Below are 19,586 nucleotides of genomic sequence, written 5' to 3' on the forward strand. Positions count from 1 at the left end.
AGACACCTGGGAGCCAGACATTTTTCTGATTGAGAGGGGGTCAAATACTTATTTCCCTCATTAAAATGCAAATCAATTTATAACATTTTTGACATGCGTTTTTCTGGATTTTGTTGTTGTTATTCTGTCTCTCACTGTTCAAATAAACCTATCATAAAAATTATAGACTGATCATTTCTTTGTCAGTGGGCAAACGTACAAAATCAGCAGGGGATCAAATACTTTTTTCCCTCACTGTAGGTGCAATCTTACTAGCAGCAATATCCTTGCCTGTGAAGCCCTTTTTGTGCAAAGCAATGATGACGGCACGTGTTTCCTTGCAGGTAACCATGGTTAACAGAGGAAGAACAATGATTTCAAGCACCACCCTCCTTTTAAAGCTTCCAGTCTGTTATTCTAACTCAATCAGCATGACAGAGTGATCTCCAGCCTTGTCCTCATCAACACTCTCAAATATGTTAACGAGAGAATCACTGACATGATGGCAGCTGGTCCTTTTGTGGCAGGGCTGAAATGCAGTGGAACTGTTTTTTTGGGATTAAGTTCATTTTCATGGCAAAGAGGGACTTTGCAATTAATTTTAATTCATCTGATCACTCTTCATGACATTCTGGAGTATATGCAAATTGCCATCATCAAAACTGAGGCAGCAGACTTTGTGAAAATTAGTATTTGTGTCATTCTCAACTTTTGACCACGACTGTACAATTCCTGGAAGCTGAAAATGTCCCAATTTGTCCATGGCCCGCATACTCACCAGACATGTCACCCATTGAGCATATTTGGGATGCTCTGGATCAACGTGCACGACAGCGTGTTCCAGTTTCCGAAAAATATCCCCCAACTTCGCACAACCATTGAAGAGTGGGACAACATGCCACAGGCCACAATCAACAGCCTGATCAACTCTATGCTAAGGAGATGTCGCGCTGCATGAGGCAAATGGTGGTCACACCAGATACTGACTGGTTTTCTGATCCACACCCCTACTTTTTTTTTTTTTTTACGTATCTATGACCAACAGATGCATATCTGTATTCCCAGTCATGTGAAACCCATAGATTAGGGCTTAATGAATTAATTACAAGTGACTGATTTCCTTATATGAACTGTAACTCAGTACAATCTTTGAAAATATTGCATGCTGCGTTTATTTTTTGTTCAGTATATTACCACTGATCTTTACCAAGTTTATTTGGAAGGGGACATGAATCCACACATTAATATGTTACCAAAATAAAGTTTTTTCTTGAGAAGTTTTGTCAATTCAGCATTTAGGACTTTGACAGTTCATGATATTGGCAAACTGTATATAAATGTTTCTACATCTTTGTCATCAGCACAAAGGTTAAAAAGCCTATGGCTAAGATGGTGCAGAATGGTGATCCCTGAATGTCACCTCTTCAAGGGCGGAAAACTGTTTCGACCTAAGATGTTAAGCAAGTGCTTTCCCAAAGTTCCTAGGTTTTTCAGAAATCCCGCTTGAAAGATTTATAGTAAAACTGGAGGGAATCGTCGAGGAGGGAATCCTCCAGCTGAGAATCCTCCATCCGGGAATTCTGAAAAACCTGGGAACGTTTTGCAACCCTAGTTTCAAACCACCATAGTCTTGGATAGCTGCTGTTGTCAAGTTCTGTGGAAATGGGGGTGTTTTGAAAAGGTCTGGCCAAAACAGTCATTGGGGAGAGGGGGGTCTGTCTAACTGTTGGGCCATGTCTCTCAGCTTCACAAGTTAAAAAGAGCAACCATTTTCCTTCGAGCCTCACAGACAGTGCTGGTATCAACAAAACTCTTTCCACCTTTCCCCCCGCGTCAGGTAAAAAAACAAAAAGGGATCACAAAACACAGCACTAAGGGCTCAGGGTGCTATTCCAGGAATCTGGGTTAAGTCGCATGCTAAACTTCCTCCGACATGTTAAAAGCTAGCTTTTCAATTTCCCAAAACAAAACTCAGTTTGACTCTGCTCCATTCTATGGAGGCCCATAGGGGCTCGTCATCCCCTTCCTTCATTAGGAAAAAACTCACCACTGTCTGAGATGTATATAAAAACGCTCTTGTTCTCAGCCAATATCGGTGAAGCCTTCCCGCTAACACGCATGTATAAGTGTGAGAGCAATTGTCCACCAGAGGGTTCTCACAATATCACGATTAATCATATGGTGGTTACTAGTGTTATAACAATGCTCAGTATCACGATACTCAGAATTATCGTAGTATTGTGATGAGTATTGTAGTATCACAATATTGCTATACCTCTGAGTATTGCGATACAGAGTATTGTGGTACTGTGACAACATTAGTAACTGAAATAAAGCTCATCAGTGTAGAGGTAGGTGATATTCCTGTGGTAGTTAAAAGAAGCCTCTATCGAACATACAATTTCTTGTGACCTCAGAGCACACACTACTGTAGTGACATCCCTGGATTCAATGCAATGCTTACAACATATCTAATCGCCTATGCAAAATGAAATGTTGATTTGTTTCTAGCCCACGATCAAACAACCAGCTATCAAACGATCAAAGTATTGCTTAGAGAATTGTCTCCCAGTCCTGGACCTGGGGGACCCAAAATGGGATAAAACATTTTTTTCTAGCCCAGCAGTTACTCACCTGATCATCAAGTCATTAATTTGTTGAAATAGGTGTGTTAGTGCTTGGCTGGGAAAGTAAGCAAGGCGTGCCTGGACCAGCTGTGGTAACTTAACAGACTCAGCAACGACCGTCGTATGTGATAAGCCCTGGCACTGAGTAAGCAACAACATTTTTGCATTCCTGGAACATGATCAACTCAACGGCAGGCGAGCAGCTCTGAACAAGAGCGATGTAGCCATCTTCGTGGCCTCTCTGTGAGGAAAACGTAATACAAACAAAAAGTGCATATGGCAAGTTTTAGAGGAAAAGTAATTAAGACCATGTAAAAAGAAAGGAAAATTAGACAAACCCCCGAAAAAGAACACGGTTAGTAACGAGACAAAAATGGTCGCCATGGGGCCATTTTATATGGAAATGGGTAGAGGCAAAGGTGTTGGGAGTAGATTGAAGTTGTCTCTAACCACTGACACAGGGTCAGATATTTTTCTCCATATCCCTGTTGGTCAAGATTAGGCCTGGGGTTAGGCTCTTCTGATCCCAGATCTGTTGTTAACTGCAACTTCTACCTCAGGCTCAAGTGTGCAGGGACAGGGTTGGGTGGGTTACACGTTGGTGGAGATCTTGTACTTGGGCGACATGTTGTTGTGGAACCAGATGAAGCTGAAGATGACGCCCATGGTCTTGGGGATGCTCTCGTCGTAGGCGAAGGTCATGGCCTCGTGGAGGGGCACCTTGACCACTTCGATCAGCTCACCCTCCTCAGGCGCGCCACCGCCCTCGCCCACGCGGTTTTCGTCCGACACCTCGGCGTAGAACATGGTCTGCTTGGCTCCCGTCACGCCTACGCCGGACCTGCCGAGAGAGAGGTGACAGACACACACGAGGTCAAAGGTCAGGTGACGGGCATGTTAGCCTATGATCGCCTGTTTAGTATTTCACACATCAACGTTATTCAGCTACATTTTCCCAAAGCTTTTGAGAGATCGCCATGACAATCCCAGGTGAAACAACACCAGCGTGGAGCTGGTGGAGAGGGGGCGGAGGTGAGTGGTGTGTGTAGTGTGTGTCTATAGGGAGATGATGATCCTCTCTGGGGCTAGAGGATCCCCATGACATGCTTCCCCCTCTACACTTCGATTCCTAAATTCTCCCCACATGACAGTCATATCAAAACACCATCCACAGGCAGCTAAAAAGAGCCCACAGCTAGGGGCCAAGTAATGTCCCTTAAATCATGATTGAAGAATCCAGAAAATCGTCCTGTAAAGGTTGGGTGGGAGGTGTAGGGTGAAGTTGCCCCTAGATGCTGATCTGGGGGAGGGAAACTGATCCTAGATCTGCACCTAGGGGAAAATTCACTACAGACCCTGGTTGGGATCCAAGTGTTCCAACAGCCATTGCTGCTGCTACCAAAGATAGCACATCAGTTTACATTTACCAGGGTCTGGGACGAATTCTCCAGAACCATATCATTTCCAATCAAATAGCAGTGGAATTGATACAATAAAATGAAGTTTGATCAGAAACAGCATTAGCAATGGGTTCTGGAACATTTGATTGGGACGGACAAGTTGACTGGAAACCCAGAGGAGCATGCACAGCTAGGTTACAAGCCCTTCCGACAACAATAACCCTCCAACAAAATGTTTCTTCTTACCGCAACTGTAAGAATTAGCCCTACTTTCTTTGACATTTTAACCGTTTGTCACTCCTTCCTATCCAATGAGACGGCACAGAAAACAGTAGTATATTGGATTAGGGGCAGGTCAACTTTCATAATGCGTGGATAGAGAAGTGTCAGCAACGCAATAAAAAGTGTAAAACGTGGTAAATCAATAGCTAAGTTTCCATCTAATAGGCGACAGATTTTCATGCCAATATACCAAAATCTGCATAAAAACAATATGCGCATTTTCCCACCAGAGATTTGTTTCCATCAAATTGGTGTCCATCGCATTTTCAACTCTACTGATGGTTTTGTCACAACAAATGTTGAGGTACACACCGAGTATAGCAAACTAATATCCCTTTTGCCCTCATTACAGCCTCAATTCGTTGGGGCATTGACTCTACAAGGTGTTGAAAGCGTTCCACAGGGATGCTGGCCCATGTTGACTCCAATGCTTCCCACAGTTGTGTCAAGTTGGCTGAATGTCCTTTGGGTGGTGGACCATTCTTGATACACACAGGAAACGGTTGAGCGTAAAAACCCCAACAGCGTTGCAGTTCTTGACACAAACCGGTGAGCCTAGCACCTACTACCTTACCCCATTCAAAGGCACTTAAATATTTTGTCTTGCCCAAATTCACCCTCTGAATGGCACACATACACAATCCATGTCTCAAGGCTTAAAAATCCTTCTTTAACCTTTCTCCTCCCCTTCATCTTGTTTTATAATGGCGCCGGAGAAGATGGCTGACGTTTTACAGCCCTCTAACCAATTGTACTATTATGTGTGCTTCCTGCCATCCAGGACCTCTATACCAGGCGGTGTCAGAGGAAGGCCCTCAAAATTGTCAAAAACTCCAGCCACCCTAGTCATAGACTGTTCTCTCTGCTACCGCACGGCAAGCGGTACCGGAGCGCAAAAGTCTAGGTCCAAAAGGCAGCTTCTACCCCCAAGCCATAAGACTCCTGAACAGCTAATCATGGCTACCCGGAATATTTGCATTGCCCCCCCACCCCCTCTTTTACGCTACTGCTACTCTGTTTATTATCTATGCATAGTCACGTTAACTCTACCCACATGTACATATTACCTCAACTACCTCGACTAACCAGTGCCCCCACACATTGACTCTGTACCGGTACCCCCCTGTATATAGCCTCCCTACTGTTATTTTACTTTACTGCTGCTCTTTAATTATTAGCTTTTTTTTTTTTTTACACTGCATTGTTGGTTAAGGGCTTGTAAGTAAGCATGTGCGCATGTGGCAAATAAATTTTTATTTGATCTACACGGATTGAAGTGGATTTAATAAGTGACATCAATAAGGGATCACATCTTTCACCTGGTCAGTCTGTGTCATGGAAAGAGAAGGTGTTCTTAATGTTTTGTATACTCAGTGTATAGCAAATGTGCCCACTTGGTACGTGCACTCTAGTCAACAGCTCGCAGATACATTGAGGGTAGGCTACCTACATGATGAGATTATTATGGATAAGAGTGAGATTACTTTTATTTGTCAAACGGCAGCCAAGCATCAATCATCATGTCACCAGAATAAGACCCTCGATATTTATTGGAAATTAGCATCAAGCTCATCACCTTGTACTTTCACCAACCTTTGAAGTTCATAAATAATTTCATCTGTAGCCTAATAAACTGCATGCTTTCCCGAGTTGTAGTGGGAGGACCACACAACAGATCATCGCGTGACTCCAAGTTTACTTTGATATGTTATTATCAATATTTGCACATAAAGGGGTTTCCACCGCCATTTCTTGAATAATTTTACAGAGAAAAAGATCGCATCTTGTCTAACGTATTTTGTTTTGTCGACATTTGGAAAGTTCACAGACAAATGTGCTGTTTCCATCAGGCCTGTCGTGAAATGTTTTATCCGACATGTACTTTTACTCGTATAAAAAGGTTGGATGGAATCCTGGTTAGTGTTACAAGTATTTTAATTTTTAATTTTCACTACTCAGGATTCAATTGTCCCAGCTTACAGCCTAAACCACACACACAGACCATTTGTTTGTCTGGCCCTTGTTTTGCCATCAGGGAAGAATCCAATCATCCATTGATGACCAGTAGTGCACTGAGCAAGGTAGCCTAATATCAGGGCTTTCATACTACACAAAACCAGGGAAGTCCTCGTCATCAGGGTCCTCCAAGAAGAGTTCCTGCAGGTGTTGCTTTTGCCTGCGATCCAGCTCTTCTGCCGTAGGGTAGTAGGGTTTTAGGTCAACAACATGCACCATCCTGACATCTTCCCCAGTGTTCTCCAAAGAGACCATGTAGTTCACCGGCCCCAACTGCTGCACCACACAAACTCTTCGGACGCCTTTGACAGATGAGAACGGACCCAGACACGAGACTTGGGTGGGAAAACACACGTCTCGTCTATGTTGTTTGTCAGTTTCTGAGCGGTCGTTGTTTGGCTTTGATTCTACTGGCCTCCAATCTGGCTAGCAAGGTATGGTGGTGGTGGACTGCATCAAATGCTCTGTCCATCGGACCTTCCCAGGTGGAGTTCGGCGGGAGTGACCCCCGAAGTCACCTTGACCGCAGAGTTCAGTGCAAAGTGAAACTCAGGAAGATGTTGATCCCAACTTTTGTGCTGATCCCCCAAGAACGAAGCAATCATCCCCTTCAGGGTGCGGTTTATCCTCTCAGTCAGGTTGTTCTGAGGACGGTCGGCCGTGGTCAGCTTGGCAACTACCCCCAGTAGGTACAGAGCTCTTTATAGATTCCTGAGCTGAACTGCGGACCTCTGTCAGAGAGAATTTGGTCTGGAATCCCGAATCAGGTAAAGACCTCCCTTTGCAGGATTAGAGCAATGGCAGATACAGTGGCTTGGCGAAGTGGAAACATCTCTCCCGGCAGGTCTGCCAATGTCTGGTTTGTATTTCTGGCATACTTCACACTGCTGTACAACATTTTTTGGTATCGACCCACATGCCTGGCAGGTACACCACTCCTGCAATCTTCAGTAGGTTTTGAAGACTCCAAGATGGCCACTCATGGGGTTGTCATGATAAACTTGGATCATCTGGTCAGTCAATGTAGAGGGCATGTAGACACGGTAATGGGTGCAGTGTTTCATTTCCTCCGAGTTTTTCTATACACTTTATCCTGAATTATGCTGAACTTCTCACTGAAGCGGCTCTTCGAGTCTTCTTCAGACAGACTCTTGTGGATCTCCATGATGGCGGCATCATTCTGCTGTGCTCTCGAGACACTCATCAACCAGATGGAAACAATCATCCAGACAGTTAGCTGTAGTGTAAGTGCTACACAATGGAGGCCAGACCTTGGTGGTCTCTGTAATCCGAGAGGGGGCATCTGGTACAACATTCAGTTTTCGTTTGCGATACTCAATGACGAAGTCAAACCTCTGGAGTCTGATAGACCAGCGAGTGACATGGCTGTTGATCTTGCCTGATGGCAGAACCCACTGCAGAGCAGCGTGGTCTGTGACAACAGTGAAGTAGTAGCTCCATTTCTCCAGAGCCCAGACCACAGCGAGACACTCCCATTCAGTCGTTGAATAATTCCTCTCGGCAGAATTAAGGGTTCGATTTGCATAGGCAAGAACTTCTTCTGTTCAGGTCCTGTTTGTTGAGCCAAGACTGCTCTGAGTCCTGTTTGACTTGCATCTGTGTACAGTATAAAATGAGCATTCAGGTTAGGATGTCCAAGCACTGGAGGAGTGGTGAGACAGTTTTTGAGTGCTTCAAATGCGCTCTGGCATTCAGGAGTCCATTGGAACTTCACCCGCTTCTTCTTACGGTGGTTGAGTAGTTTGGCAACCTTTGAAAGTCAGGCACAAATCTGTGGTACCATCCAGCCATACCCAGGAAGAGCTGAACAGCCTTCATGGATGTGGGAATTGGGAACTCCTGTCCTGCTACAACTTTGGCTGGATCTGCATGGATACCTTCTGTATTAACCACATGACCAACTTGAGTTCAGGCAAGTAGAAAAGACAGGTTGGATGGGGAGCGTCGCTGCACAGCTATTTTCAGGTCTATCCAGAGATGTTCGATCGGGTTCAAGTCAGGGCTCACTTTCCGAAACAATCAATCAATCTATCTATACACATACAGTGCCAGTCAAAAGTTTAGACACACCTACTCATTCAAGGGTTTTTCTATATTTTTACTATTTTCTACATTGTAGAATAATAGTGAAGACATCAAAACTATGATATAATACATATGGAATCATGTAGTAACCAAAAAAGTGTTAAAAAAATAAAAATATATTTTATATTTGAGATTCTTCAAATTAGCCACCCTTTGCCTTGATGACAGCTTTGCACACTCTTGGCATTCTCTCAACCAGCTTCATGAGATAGTCACCTGGAATGCATTTCAATTAACAGGTGTGCCTTGTTAAAAGTTAATTTGTGGGGGGAAGGGGGGGAGAAGAGTTATACAGTGAGGGGAAAAAAAGTATTGGATCCCCTGCTGATTTTGTACGTTTGCCCACTGACAAAGAAAAGATCAGTCTATAATTTCAATGGTAGGTTTATTTGAACAGTGAGAGACAGAATAACAACAACAAAATCCAGAAAAATGCATGTCAAAAATGTTATAAATTGATTTGCATTTTAATGAGGAAAATAAGTATTTGAACCCCTCTCAATCAGAAAGATTTTGGATCCCAGATGTATTTTATACAGGTAACGAGCTGAGATTAGGAGCACACTCTCAAAGGGTTTTGCCACAAAGTACTAAGTAATGTTTTGCAGAGGGGTCAAATAATTATTCCCCTAATTAAAATGCAAATCAATTGATAACATTTTCGACATTTGTTTTTCTGGATTTTTTTGTTGTTATTCTGTCTCTCACTGTTCAAATAAACCTACCATTAAAATTATAGACTGATCATGTCTTTGTCAGTGGGCAAACATACAAAATAAGCAGGGGATCTCACAGTACAGAAGATAGCCCTATTTGGTAAAAGACCAAGTCCATATTATGGCAAGAACATCTCAAATAAGCAAAGAGAAACAACTGTCAATCATTACTTTAAGACATGAAGGTCAGTCAACACGGAACATTTCAAGAACTTTTAACATTTCTTCAAATGCAGTTGCAAAAACCATCAAGCGCTACAATGAAACAGGCTCTCATGAGGACTGCCACAGGAATGGAAGACCCAGAGTTACCTCTGCTGCAGAGCATAAGTTCATTAGAGTTACCAGTCTCAGAAATTGCAGCCCAGAGTTCAAGTAACAGACACATGCTTCACAGAGTTCAAGTAACAGACACATCTCAACATCAACTGTTCAGAGGAGAATGTGTGAATCAGGCTTTCATTGTCAAATTGCTGCAAAGAAACCACTACTAAAGGAAACCAATAAGAAGAAGAGACTTGCTTGGGCCAAGAAACACGAGAATTGGACATTAGACCGGTGGAAATGTGTCCTTTGGTCTGGAGTCCAAATTGGAGATTTTTGGTTCCAGCCGCCATGGCTTTGTGAGACGCGGTGTGGGTGAACGGATGATCTCTGCATGTGTATTTTCCACCGTAAAGCATGGAGGAGGTGGTGTTATAGTGTGGGGGTGCTTTGCTGGTGACACTGTCTGATTTATTTAGAATTCAAGGCACACATAACCAGCATGGCTACCACAGCATTCTGCAGCGATATGCCATCCCATCTGGTTTGGGCTTCGTGGGACTATCATTTGTTTTTCAACAGGACAATGACCCAACACACCTCCAGGCTGTGTAAGAGCTATTTGACCAAGAAGGAGAGTGATGGAGTGCTGCATCAGATGACCTGGCCTCCACAATCCCCCGACCTCAACTCAATTGAGATGGTTTGGGATGAGTCGGACCGCAGAGCGAAGGAAAAGCAGCCAACAAGTGCTCAGCATATGAGGGAACTCTTTCAAGACGGTTGGAAAAGCATTCCAGGTGAAGCTGGTTGAGAGAATGCCAATAGTGTGCAAAGCTGTCATCAAGGCAAAGGGTGGCTACTTTGAAGAATCTCAAATATAAAAAATATTTTTCGATTTATTTAACACTTTTTTGGTTACTATCCGATTCCATATGTGTTATTATTTCATAGTTTGGATGTCTTCACTATTATTCTACAATGTAGAACATTTTTAAAAATAAAATAAAAACACTTCAATGAGTAGGAAATGTCAGAATAATAGTAGAGAGAATGATTTATTTAAGCTTTTATTTCTTTCATCACATTCCCAGTGGGTCAGAAGTTACATACACTCAATTAGTATTTGGTAGCATTGCCTTTAAATTGTTTAACTTGGGTCAAACATTTCGGGTAGCCTTCCACAAGCTTCCCACAATAAGTTGGGTGAATTTTGGCCCATTCCTCCTGACAGAGCTGGTGTAACTGAGTCAGGTTTGTAGGCCTCCTTGCTCGCACACGCTTTTTCAGTTCTGCCCACACATTTTCTATAGGATTGAGGTCAGGGCTTTGTGATGGCCACAACTTTGGAAGTATGCTTAGGGTCATTGTCCATTTGGAAGACCATTTTCGACCAAGCTTTAACTTCCTGACTGATGTCTTGAGATGTTGCTTCAATATATCCACATCATTTTCCTTCCTCATGATGCCATCTATTTTGTGAAGTGCACCAGTCCCTCCTGCAGCAAAGCACCCCCACAACATGATGCTGGCACCCCCGTGTTTCACGGTTGGGATGGTGTTCTCCGGCTTGCAAGCGACCCCCTTTTTCCTCCAAACATAACGATGGTCATTATGGCCAAACAGTTCTAGTTTTGTTTCATCAGACCAGAGGACATTTCTCCAAAAAGTACGATCTTTGTCCCCATGTGCAGTTGCAAACCGTAGTCTGGCTTTTTTTATGGCGGTTTAGGAGCAGTGGCTTCTTCCTTGCTGAGTGGCCTTTCAGGTTATGTCTGACCATGTGTTCTCGCATACCCCGAGAGCATCTGGTTAGCGGGGTGGTGGCACAGGAATCCTCATCTCTCCCAACTGGACATTCTCTCTTTTCCCCCTGACCCATCTGTCTATCTCCTCATTTGAATTCCATGCTGTCACAGTTACTAGCCCATTCAAGCTTAACATCCTTATCATTTATCGCCCTCCAGGTTCCCTTGGAGAGTTCATCAATGAGCTTGACGCCTTGATAAGTTCCTTTCTTGAGGATGGCTCACCCCTCACAGTTCTGGGTGACTTTAACCTCCCTACGTCTACCTTTGACTCATTTCTCTCTGCCTCCTTCTTTCCACTCCTCTCCTCTTTTGACCTCACCCTCTCACCGTCCCCCCCTACTCACAAGGCAGGCAATACGCTTGACCTCATCTTTACTAGATGCTGTTCTTCTACTAATCTCACTGCAACTCCCCTCCGTGTCTCCGACCACTACTTTGTATCATTTTCTCTCTTGCTCTCCTCCAACACTACTCACTCTGCCCCTACTCAGATGGTAATGCGCCGTCGCAACCTTTGCTCTCTCTCTCCCACTACTCTCTCCTCTTCCATCCTATCATCCCTTCCCTCTGCTCAATCCTTCTCCCTCCAATCTCCTGATTCTGCCTCCTCAACCCTCCTCTCCTCCCTTTCTGCATCATTTGACTCTCTATGTCCCCTATCCTCCCGGCCGGCTCAGTCCTCCCCTCCTGCTCCGTGGCTTGACGACTCATTGCGAGCTCACAGAACAGGGCTCCGGGCAGCCGAGTGGAAATGGAGGAAAACTAGACTCCCTGCGGACCTGGCATCTTTTTACTCCCTCCTCTCTACATTTTCTTCCTATGTTTCTGCTGCTAAAGCCACTTTCTACCACTCTAAATTCCAAGCATCTGCCTCTAACCCTAGGAAGCTCTTTGCCACCTTCTCCTCCCTGCTGAATCCTTCTCCCCCCCCCCCCCTCCTCCCTCTCTGTGAATGACTTCATCAACCATTTTCAAAAGAAGGTTGACGACATCCGATCCTCGTTTGTTAAGTCAAATTACACTGCTGGTCCTGCTCACACTGCCCTACCCTATGCTTTGACTTCTTTCTCCCCTCTCTCTCCAGATGAAATCTTGCGACTTGTGATGGCCGGCCGCCCAACAACCTGCCCACTTGACCCTATCCCCTCCTCTCTTCTCCAGACCATTTCCGGAGACCTTCTCCTTTACCTCACCTAGCTCATCAACTCATCCTTGACCGCTGGCTATGTCCCTTCCGTCTTCAAGAGAGCGAGAGTTGCACCCCTTCTCAAAAAACCTACACTCGATCCCTCCGATGTCAACAACTACAGACTAGTATCCCTTCTTTCTTTTCTCTCCAAAACTATTGAGCGTGCCGTCTTTAGCCAACTCTCTTGCTATCTCTCTCAGAATTACCTTCTTGATCCAAACCAGTCAGGTTTCAAGACTGGTCATTCAACTGAGACTGCTCTTCTCTGTGTCACGAAGGCTCTCCGCACTGCTAAAGCTAACTCTCTCTCCTCTGCTCTTGTCCTTCTAGACCTGTCTGCTGCCTTTGATGCTGTGAACCATCAGATCCTCCTCTCCACCCTCTCCGAGCTGGGCATCTCCGGCGCGGCTCACTCTTGGATTGCGTCCTACCTGACAGGTCGCTCCTACCAAGTGGCATGGTGAGAATCTGTCTACGCACCACGTGCTCTCACCACTGGTGTCCCCCAGGGCTCAGTTCTAGGCCATCTCCTATTCTCGCTATACACCAAGTCACTTGGCTCTGTCATATCCTCACATGGCCTCTCTTATCATTGCTACGCAGACAACATACAACTAATCTTCTAATAACCAGGTGGCGAATCGCATCTCTGCATGTCTGGCAGACATATCAGTGTGGATGACGGATCACCACCTCAAGCTGAACCTCGGCAAGACGGAGCTGCTCTTCCTCCCGGGGAAGGACTGCCCGTTCAATGATCTCGCCATCACGGTTGACAACTCCGTGTGTCCTCCTCCCAGAGTGCAAAGAGCCTTGGCGTGACCCTGGACAACTCCCTGTTGTTCTCCGCTAACATCAAGGCGGTGACCCGATCCTGTAGGTTCATGCTCTACAACATTCGGAGAGTACGACCCTGCCTTACACAGGAAGCGGCACAGGTCCTAATTCAGGCACTTGTCATCTCCCGTCTGGATTACTGCAACTCGCTGTTGGCTGGGCTCCCTGCCTGTGCCATTAAACCCCTAGAACTCATCCAGAATGCTGCAGCCTGTCTGGTGTTCAACCTTCCCAAGTTCTCTCACATCACCCCGCTCCTCCGCACACTCCACTGGCTTCCAGTTGAAGCTCGCATCTGCTACAAGACCATGGTGCTTGCCTACGGAGCTGTGAGGGGAACGGCACCTCCGTACCTTCAGGCTCTGATCAGTCCCTACACCCAAACAAGGGCATTGCGTTCATCCACCTCTGGCCTGCTGGCCCCCCTACCTCTGCGGAAGCACAGTTCCCGCTCAGCCAAGTCAAAACTGTTCGCTGCTCTGGCACCCCAATGGTGGAACAAGCTCCCTCACGACGCCAGGACAGCGGAGTCACTCACCACCTTCCGGAGACACTTGAAACCCCACCTCTTTAAGGAATACCTGGGATAGGATAAAGTAATCCTTCTACCCCCCCCCCCCCCTTACTCCACCCCCAAAAATAAAAACACACTGTAAAGTGGTTATCCCACTGGCTATAAGGTGAATGCACCAATTTGTATGTCGCTCTGGATAAGAGCGTCTGCTAAATGACGTAAATGTAAATGTAAAATGTAAATGTCGATATAGGACTCATTTTACTGTGGATACAGATACTTTTGTACCTGTTTCCTCCAGCATCTTCACAAGGTCCTTTGCTGTTGTTCTGGGATTGATTTGCACTTTTCACACTAAGGTACGTTCATCTCTTGGAGACAGAACGCGTCTCCTTCCTGAGCGGTATGACGGCTGCGTGGTCCCATGGTGTTTCTACTTGCATACTATTATTTGTACAGATGAACGTGGTACCTTCAGGCGTTTGGAAATTGCTCCCAAGGATGAACCAGACTTGTGGAGGTCTACAATTTTTTTTCTGAGGTCTTGGCTGATTTCTTTTGATTTCCCCATGATATCAAGCAAAGAGGCACTGAGTTTGAAAGTAGGCCTTGAAATAAATCCACAGGTTATGTCAATTAGTCTATAAGAAGCTTCTAAAGCCATGACATAATTTTCTGGAATTGTCCAAGCTGTTTAAAAGGCACAGTCAACTTAGTGTATGTAAACTTCTGACCCACTGGAATTGTGATACAGTGAATTATAAGTGAAATAATCTGTCCGTAAACAATTGTTGGAAAAATTACTTGTGTCATGCACAAAGTAGATGTCCTAACCGACTTGCCAAAACTATAGTTTCTTAACAAGAAATGTGTGGAGTGGTTGAAAAATTAGTTTTAATGACTCCAACCTAAGTGTATGTAAACTTCCGACTTCAACTGTATACAAACGTATGTGGTCCCCTCTTCAAATTAGTAGATTCAGCTATTCCAGCCGCACCCGTTGCTGACAGGTATATAAAATGTAGCACACAGCCATGCAATCTCCATAGACAAACATTGGCAGTAGAATGGCCTTACTGAACAGCTCAGTGCATTTCAATGTGGCACCATCATAGGATGCCACCTTTCCAACAAGTCAGTTCGTCAAATTTCTGCCCTGCTAGAGCTGTCCGGGTCAACTGTAAGTGCTGTTATTGTGAAGTGGAAACATCTAGGAGCAACAACTGCTCAGTCACGAAGTGGTAGGCTGCACAAGCGCACAGAACGGGACCGGCGAGTGCTGAAGTGCGTAGCGCATAAAAATCATCTGTCCTTGGTTGCAACACTCACTACCGAGTTCCAAACTGCCTCTGGAAGAAATGTCAATACAAGAACTGTTCGTCGGGAGCTTCAGGAAATGGGTTTCCATGGCCAAGCAGCCGCACACAAGCCTAAAATTACAATGCGCAATGCCAAACATCGGCTGGAGTGGTGCAAAGCTCGCTGCCATTGGACTCTGGAGCAGTGGAAACACGTTCTCTGGAGTGATGAATCACGCTTCACCATCTGGTGAATCTGGGTTTGGCGGATGCCAGGAGAACGCTACCTGCCCGAATGCATAGTGCCAACTGTAACGTTTGGGGGAGGAGGAATAATGGTCTGGGGCTGTTTTTCATGGTTCGGGCTAGGCCCCTTAGTTCCAGTGAAGGGAAATCTTAACGCTACTGAATACAATGACATTTTAGACAATTCTGTGCTTCAAACTTTGTGGCAACAATTTGGGGAAGGCCCTTTTCTGTTTCAGCATGACAATACCCCCGTGCACAAAGCAAGGTCATACAGAAATGGTTTGTCAAGATCGATGTGGAAGAACTTCACTGGCCTGCACAGAGCCCTGACCTCAACCCCATCTAACACCTTTGGAATTAATTGGAACACCGACTGCGAGCCAGGCCTAATCGCCCAACATCAGTGCCCGACCTCACTAATGCTCGTGGCTGAATGGAAGCAAGTCCCTACAGCAATGTTCCAACATCTAGTGGAAAGCATTCCCAGAAGAGTGGAGGCTGTTATAGCAGCAAAGGGGGGACCAACTCCATATTAATGCCCATGATTTTGGAATGAGATGTTCGACGAGCAGGTGTCCACATACTTTTGGTCATGTAGTGTAATTGTATGTGTGGGGTAGTCATTCACAAATATGTTCAACACAGGGTGAGTCCATGCAACTTATTATATGACTTGTTAAGCACATTTTTACTCCTGAACGTATTTAGGCTTGCCATAACAAAGGGGTTGAATACTTATTGACAAGACATTTCAGATTTTCATTCTTAATTAATTTATCAATTTTTTAAAACATAATTCAACTTTGACATTATGGTGTATTGTGTGTAAGCCAGTGACAAAAAATCTCAATGTAATCCATTAAAAATGTAGTCTAACAACAAAATGTGGAAAAAGTCAAGGGGTGTGAATACTTTCTGAAGGAACTAACTTGATATCCGGGCCCTTAACAGTAATCCAGACAGAGTTACTCCCAAGCAATTGAGATGTTCAAATGTATAGCCTACTTTGACCTGAGTGGTCTCAACTCTGATTTAATGTTTTAACCAGGGGCCCGGAACACTTGGAGAACGAACAGATAAGCCTGCCCTTGAGGAGGTTGGCAGATAGACACATTCCTCTGAGATGTTCGTAGCAATCTCCCCATATGCATATGTCCGTCTATTGTTTGTCTATTAAACCTTTAAATATAGAAGTCGTTTGCCTCATCTTTGGGTTCAGCATTTTACACACCTTGAGCAAATCAATTATTCCCGACAGTTTGTGTGTGTGTGCTTGTATGCATGTGTGTCTGTATGAAGCTATGGGTGCGTGTGTGGAGCTAGACGCTGATCTTGGGTCAGTTTTGCATTTTCCCCGCTAATGGTTACGGTTAGGATTGCGGGAGGGGAAGCTACTCCTAGATTTGTACCTAGGGGAAACTTCAGCCCGGAGCCATACGTGCGCGCACACACACACACACACACACACACACACACCTGTATGAGGTGATCCTCCGCAGCTTCGAGACTGGCACATCGTAGCCGCACTCCTCCAGCACCTCCTGCCTGGCAATCTCCTCCAGCGACAGGTCGGCCTTGTCCACCAGGCCTGCGCACAGCTCGTAGGTCATACCCGCCGAGCCCGGGGGCTGAGGGGTCTCAACGCCCCCAGCCGTAGCAGCAGCCTCCTCCTGGGGAGTCTCGCCGATGGGAGTCTCTGAGGCAGCAGTGGCTACGGCCACAGTCCCCTCTTCCTCCTCCACCGCCGCTGCCTGCTCGGCTGGCTCAGGTGCCTTGGTCCTCTCCCACTCACACATGTACACGGCTACAGGAGGCGAGAGGGTGGAGGGAGGGAGAGAGTGAGAGGGGGAGAGAGTGAGAGGAAGAGAGAGTGAGAGGGGGAGAGAGTGAGAGGGGGAGAGAGTGAGAGGAAGAGAGAGTGAGAGAGAGTGAGAGGAAGAGAGAGTGAGAGGAAGAGAGAGTGAGAGGAAGCGGGGAGACGGTGAGAGTGAGTGGGGAAGAGCGAGATAGCAACATGTGTTACACTATAGTGACCTGTTGGTGGAAGTCAACACCGTAATAAGAGACCGCTAAAAATAGGGGGACACTGAAATAAATAAATACATTCTCTATACTTCAGCATTTGGGATTTGAGATCAAATGTTTCATTTGAGGCGACAGTACAGAATGTCACCTTAATTTAGGGTATTTTCATACATATGTTTTACCGTTTAGAAATGAAAGCACTTTATATATCTAGTCCCCCCGTTTGAAGATGTCTTCACTATTTGGACAAAAATGCTAAATGGCATATTATTATTATTATTATTATAAAAATCACTTAGTATATTAAAGTAGTCCAAAGTTTAGTATTTGGTCCCATATTCCTAGCATCCAATGATTACATCAAGCTTGTGACTCTACACACTCGTTGGATGTATTTGCAGCTTGTTTTGCTTGTGTTACGGATTATGTTTTGCCCAATAGTAACTGAATGGTGAATAAAGACTGGAGTAACTTGCTTTCTAAGTGAATAGATAAGATGTTTCGGAACACTTCTAAATAGAACATTTCTTAAAATGAATAATGATGAGTGAGAAAGTTAAAAGAGGCTACAACAAAATATGCTAACCTCTCACCATTAACAATAACAGGGGAGATTAGGGGGGGGTATGATCTTTGTCCCTCTAGCTTTTTATCATTCACAATTCATTCATGATTATCCATAATCATTGTTGCATCCACATTAATGTAGACATGTTCAGAAACATCTTCTATTCTTACTTACAATAAACGTGACTCCAAAATGACAATAAATTGTTCACTTCCTATCAGGCAAAACATAATCCAAAACGCAACCAAAAAAAGCTGTAAATGCATCCAACAACTTTGTAAAGTCACAAGCTTGATGTAGCCATGGAATGTCTGTCCATAATAAAGCCCTGCTCTGCCTTCTTAACAACACTATCAACAAGGCAGGTCATACAGGCCCTAGTTTTGTCACACCTGGACTACTGTTCAGTAGTGTGGTCAGGTGCCACAAAGAGGGACTTAGGAAAATTGCAGTTGGCTCAGAACAGGGCAGCACGGCTGACCCTTAAAAGTACACGGAGAGCTAACATTAATGATATGCATGTCAATCTCTCATGGCTCAAAGTGGAAGAGAGATTGACGTCATCACTACTTGTTTTTGTAAGAAGTATTGACAAGCTGAATGTACCGAGCTGTCTGTTTAAACTACTAGCACACAGTTCGGATACCAATGCATACCCCACAATCCCGAAGTCCAGAACAGACTATGGGAGGTGCACAGTACTACATAGAGCCATGACTACATGGAACACTATTCCACAACAGGTAACTGATGCAAGCAGTAGAATCAGATTTTAAAAAAACAGGCAAAAATTAACCTTTATAATCACAGCAGGGACTGTGAAGAGACACACAGAAGGTACAGACACACGCATACGCATACATTGTAATATTGTTGTATGGTGGTATTATACATTTTGTATTGTACATTTTGTATTGTAGATATGTAGTGGTGTAATAATGTTATATAATGTACTCTTATCTTTTGTTTTACAGTGGTGTGAAAAAGTGTTTACCCCCTTCCTGATTTGTTATTTGTTTGCATGTTTGTCACACTTAAATGTTTCAGATCATCAAACAAATGTAAATATTAGTCAAAGATAACACAAGTAAACGCAAAATGCAGTTTTGAAATGAAGGTTGTTATTATTAAGGGAAAACAAAATCCAAACCTACATGGCCCTGTGTGAAAAAGTGTTTGCCCCCCCTGTTATAACACAACTCAACTGTGGTTTATCACACCCGAGTTCAATTCCTCTAGCCACACCCAGGCCTGATTACTGCCACACCTGTTCTCAATCAAGGAATCAATTAAATAGGACCTGCCTGACAAAGTGAAGTAGACCAAAAGATCCTCAAAAGCTAGACATCATGCCGAGATCCAAAGAAATTCAGGAACAAATGAGAAAGAAAGTAATTGAGATCCATCAGTCTGGAAAAGGTTATAAAGCCATTTCTAAAGCTTTGACTCCAGCGAACCACAGTGAGAGCCATTATCCACAAATGGCGAAAACATGGAACAGTGGTGAACCTTCCCAGGAGTGGCCGGCCGACCAAAATCACCCCAAGAGCGCAGTGACGACTCATCCAAGAGGTCACAAAAGACCCCACAACAACATCCAAAGAGCTGCAGGCCTCACTTGCCTCAGTTAAGGTCAGTGTTCATCACTCCACCATAAGAAAGAGACTAGGCAAAAATGGCCTGCATGGCAGAATTACAAGACAAA

General features: G+C 44.6%; 1 protein-coding gene across 1 annotated transcript in view; it reads right to left on the reverse strand.

Annotated features, from left to right (window-relative positions):
• Window positions 1-1,005: 1,005 nt before the first annotated feature.
• LOC311106732 (uridine diphosphate glucose pyrophosphatase NUDT14-like) overlaps window positions 1,006-19,586 on the reverse strand; it is a gene marked incomplete at its 5' end in the record, with an annotated part of 70,565 nt that continues 51,984 nt past the window's right edge. The window contains 2 exons of the mRNA XM_084149132.1: window positions 1,006-3,447; window positions 16,765-17,092. Coding sequence (XP_084005258.1) covers window positions 3,198-3,447; window positions 16,765-17,092 — 578 coding nt within the window. The 3' untranslated portion in view covers window positions 1,006-3,197. The remainder of the gene's footprint in view (window positions 3,448-16,764; window positions 17,093-19,586) is intronic.

The sequence above is a fragment of the Coregonus lavaretus genome (genome assembly GCF_964263955.1).
Source record: "Coregonus lavaretus genome assembly, chromosome: 31".
NCBI classification, from domain to species: domain Eukaryota; kingdom Metazoa; phylum Chordata; class Actinopteri; order Salmoniformes; family Salmonidae; genus Coregonus; species Coregonus lavaretus.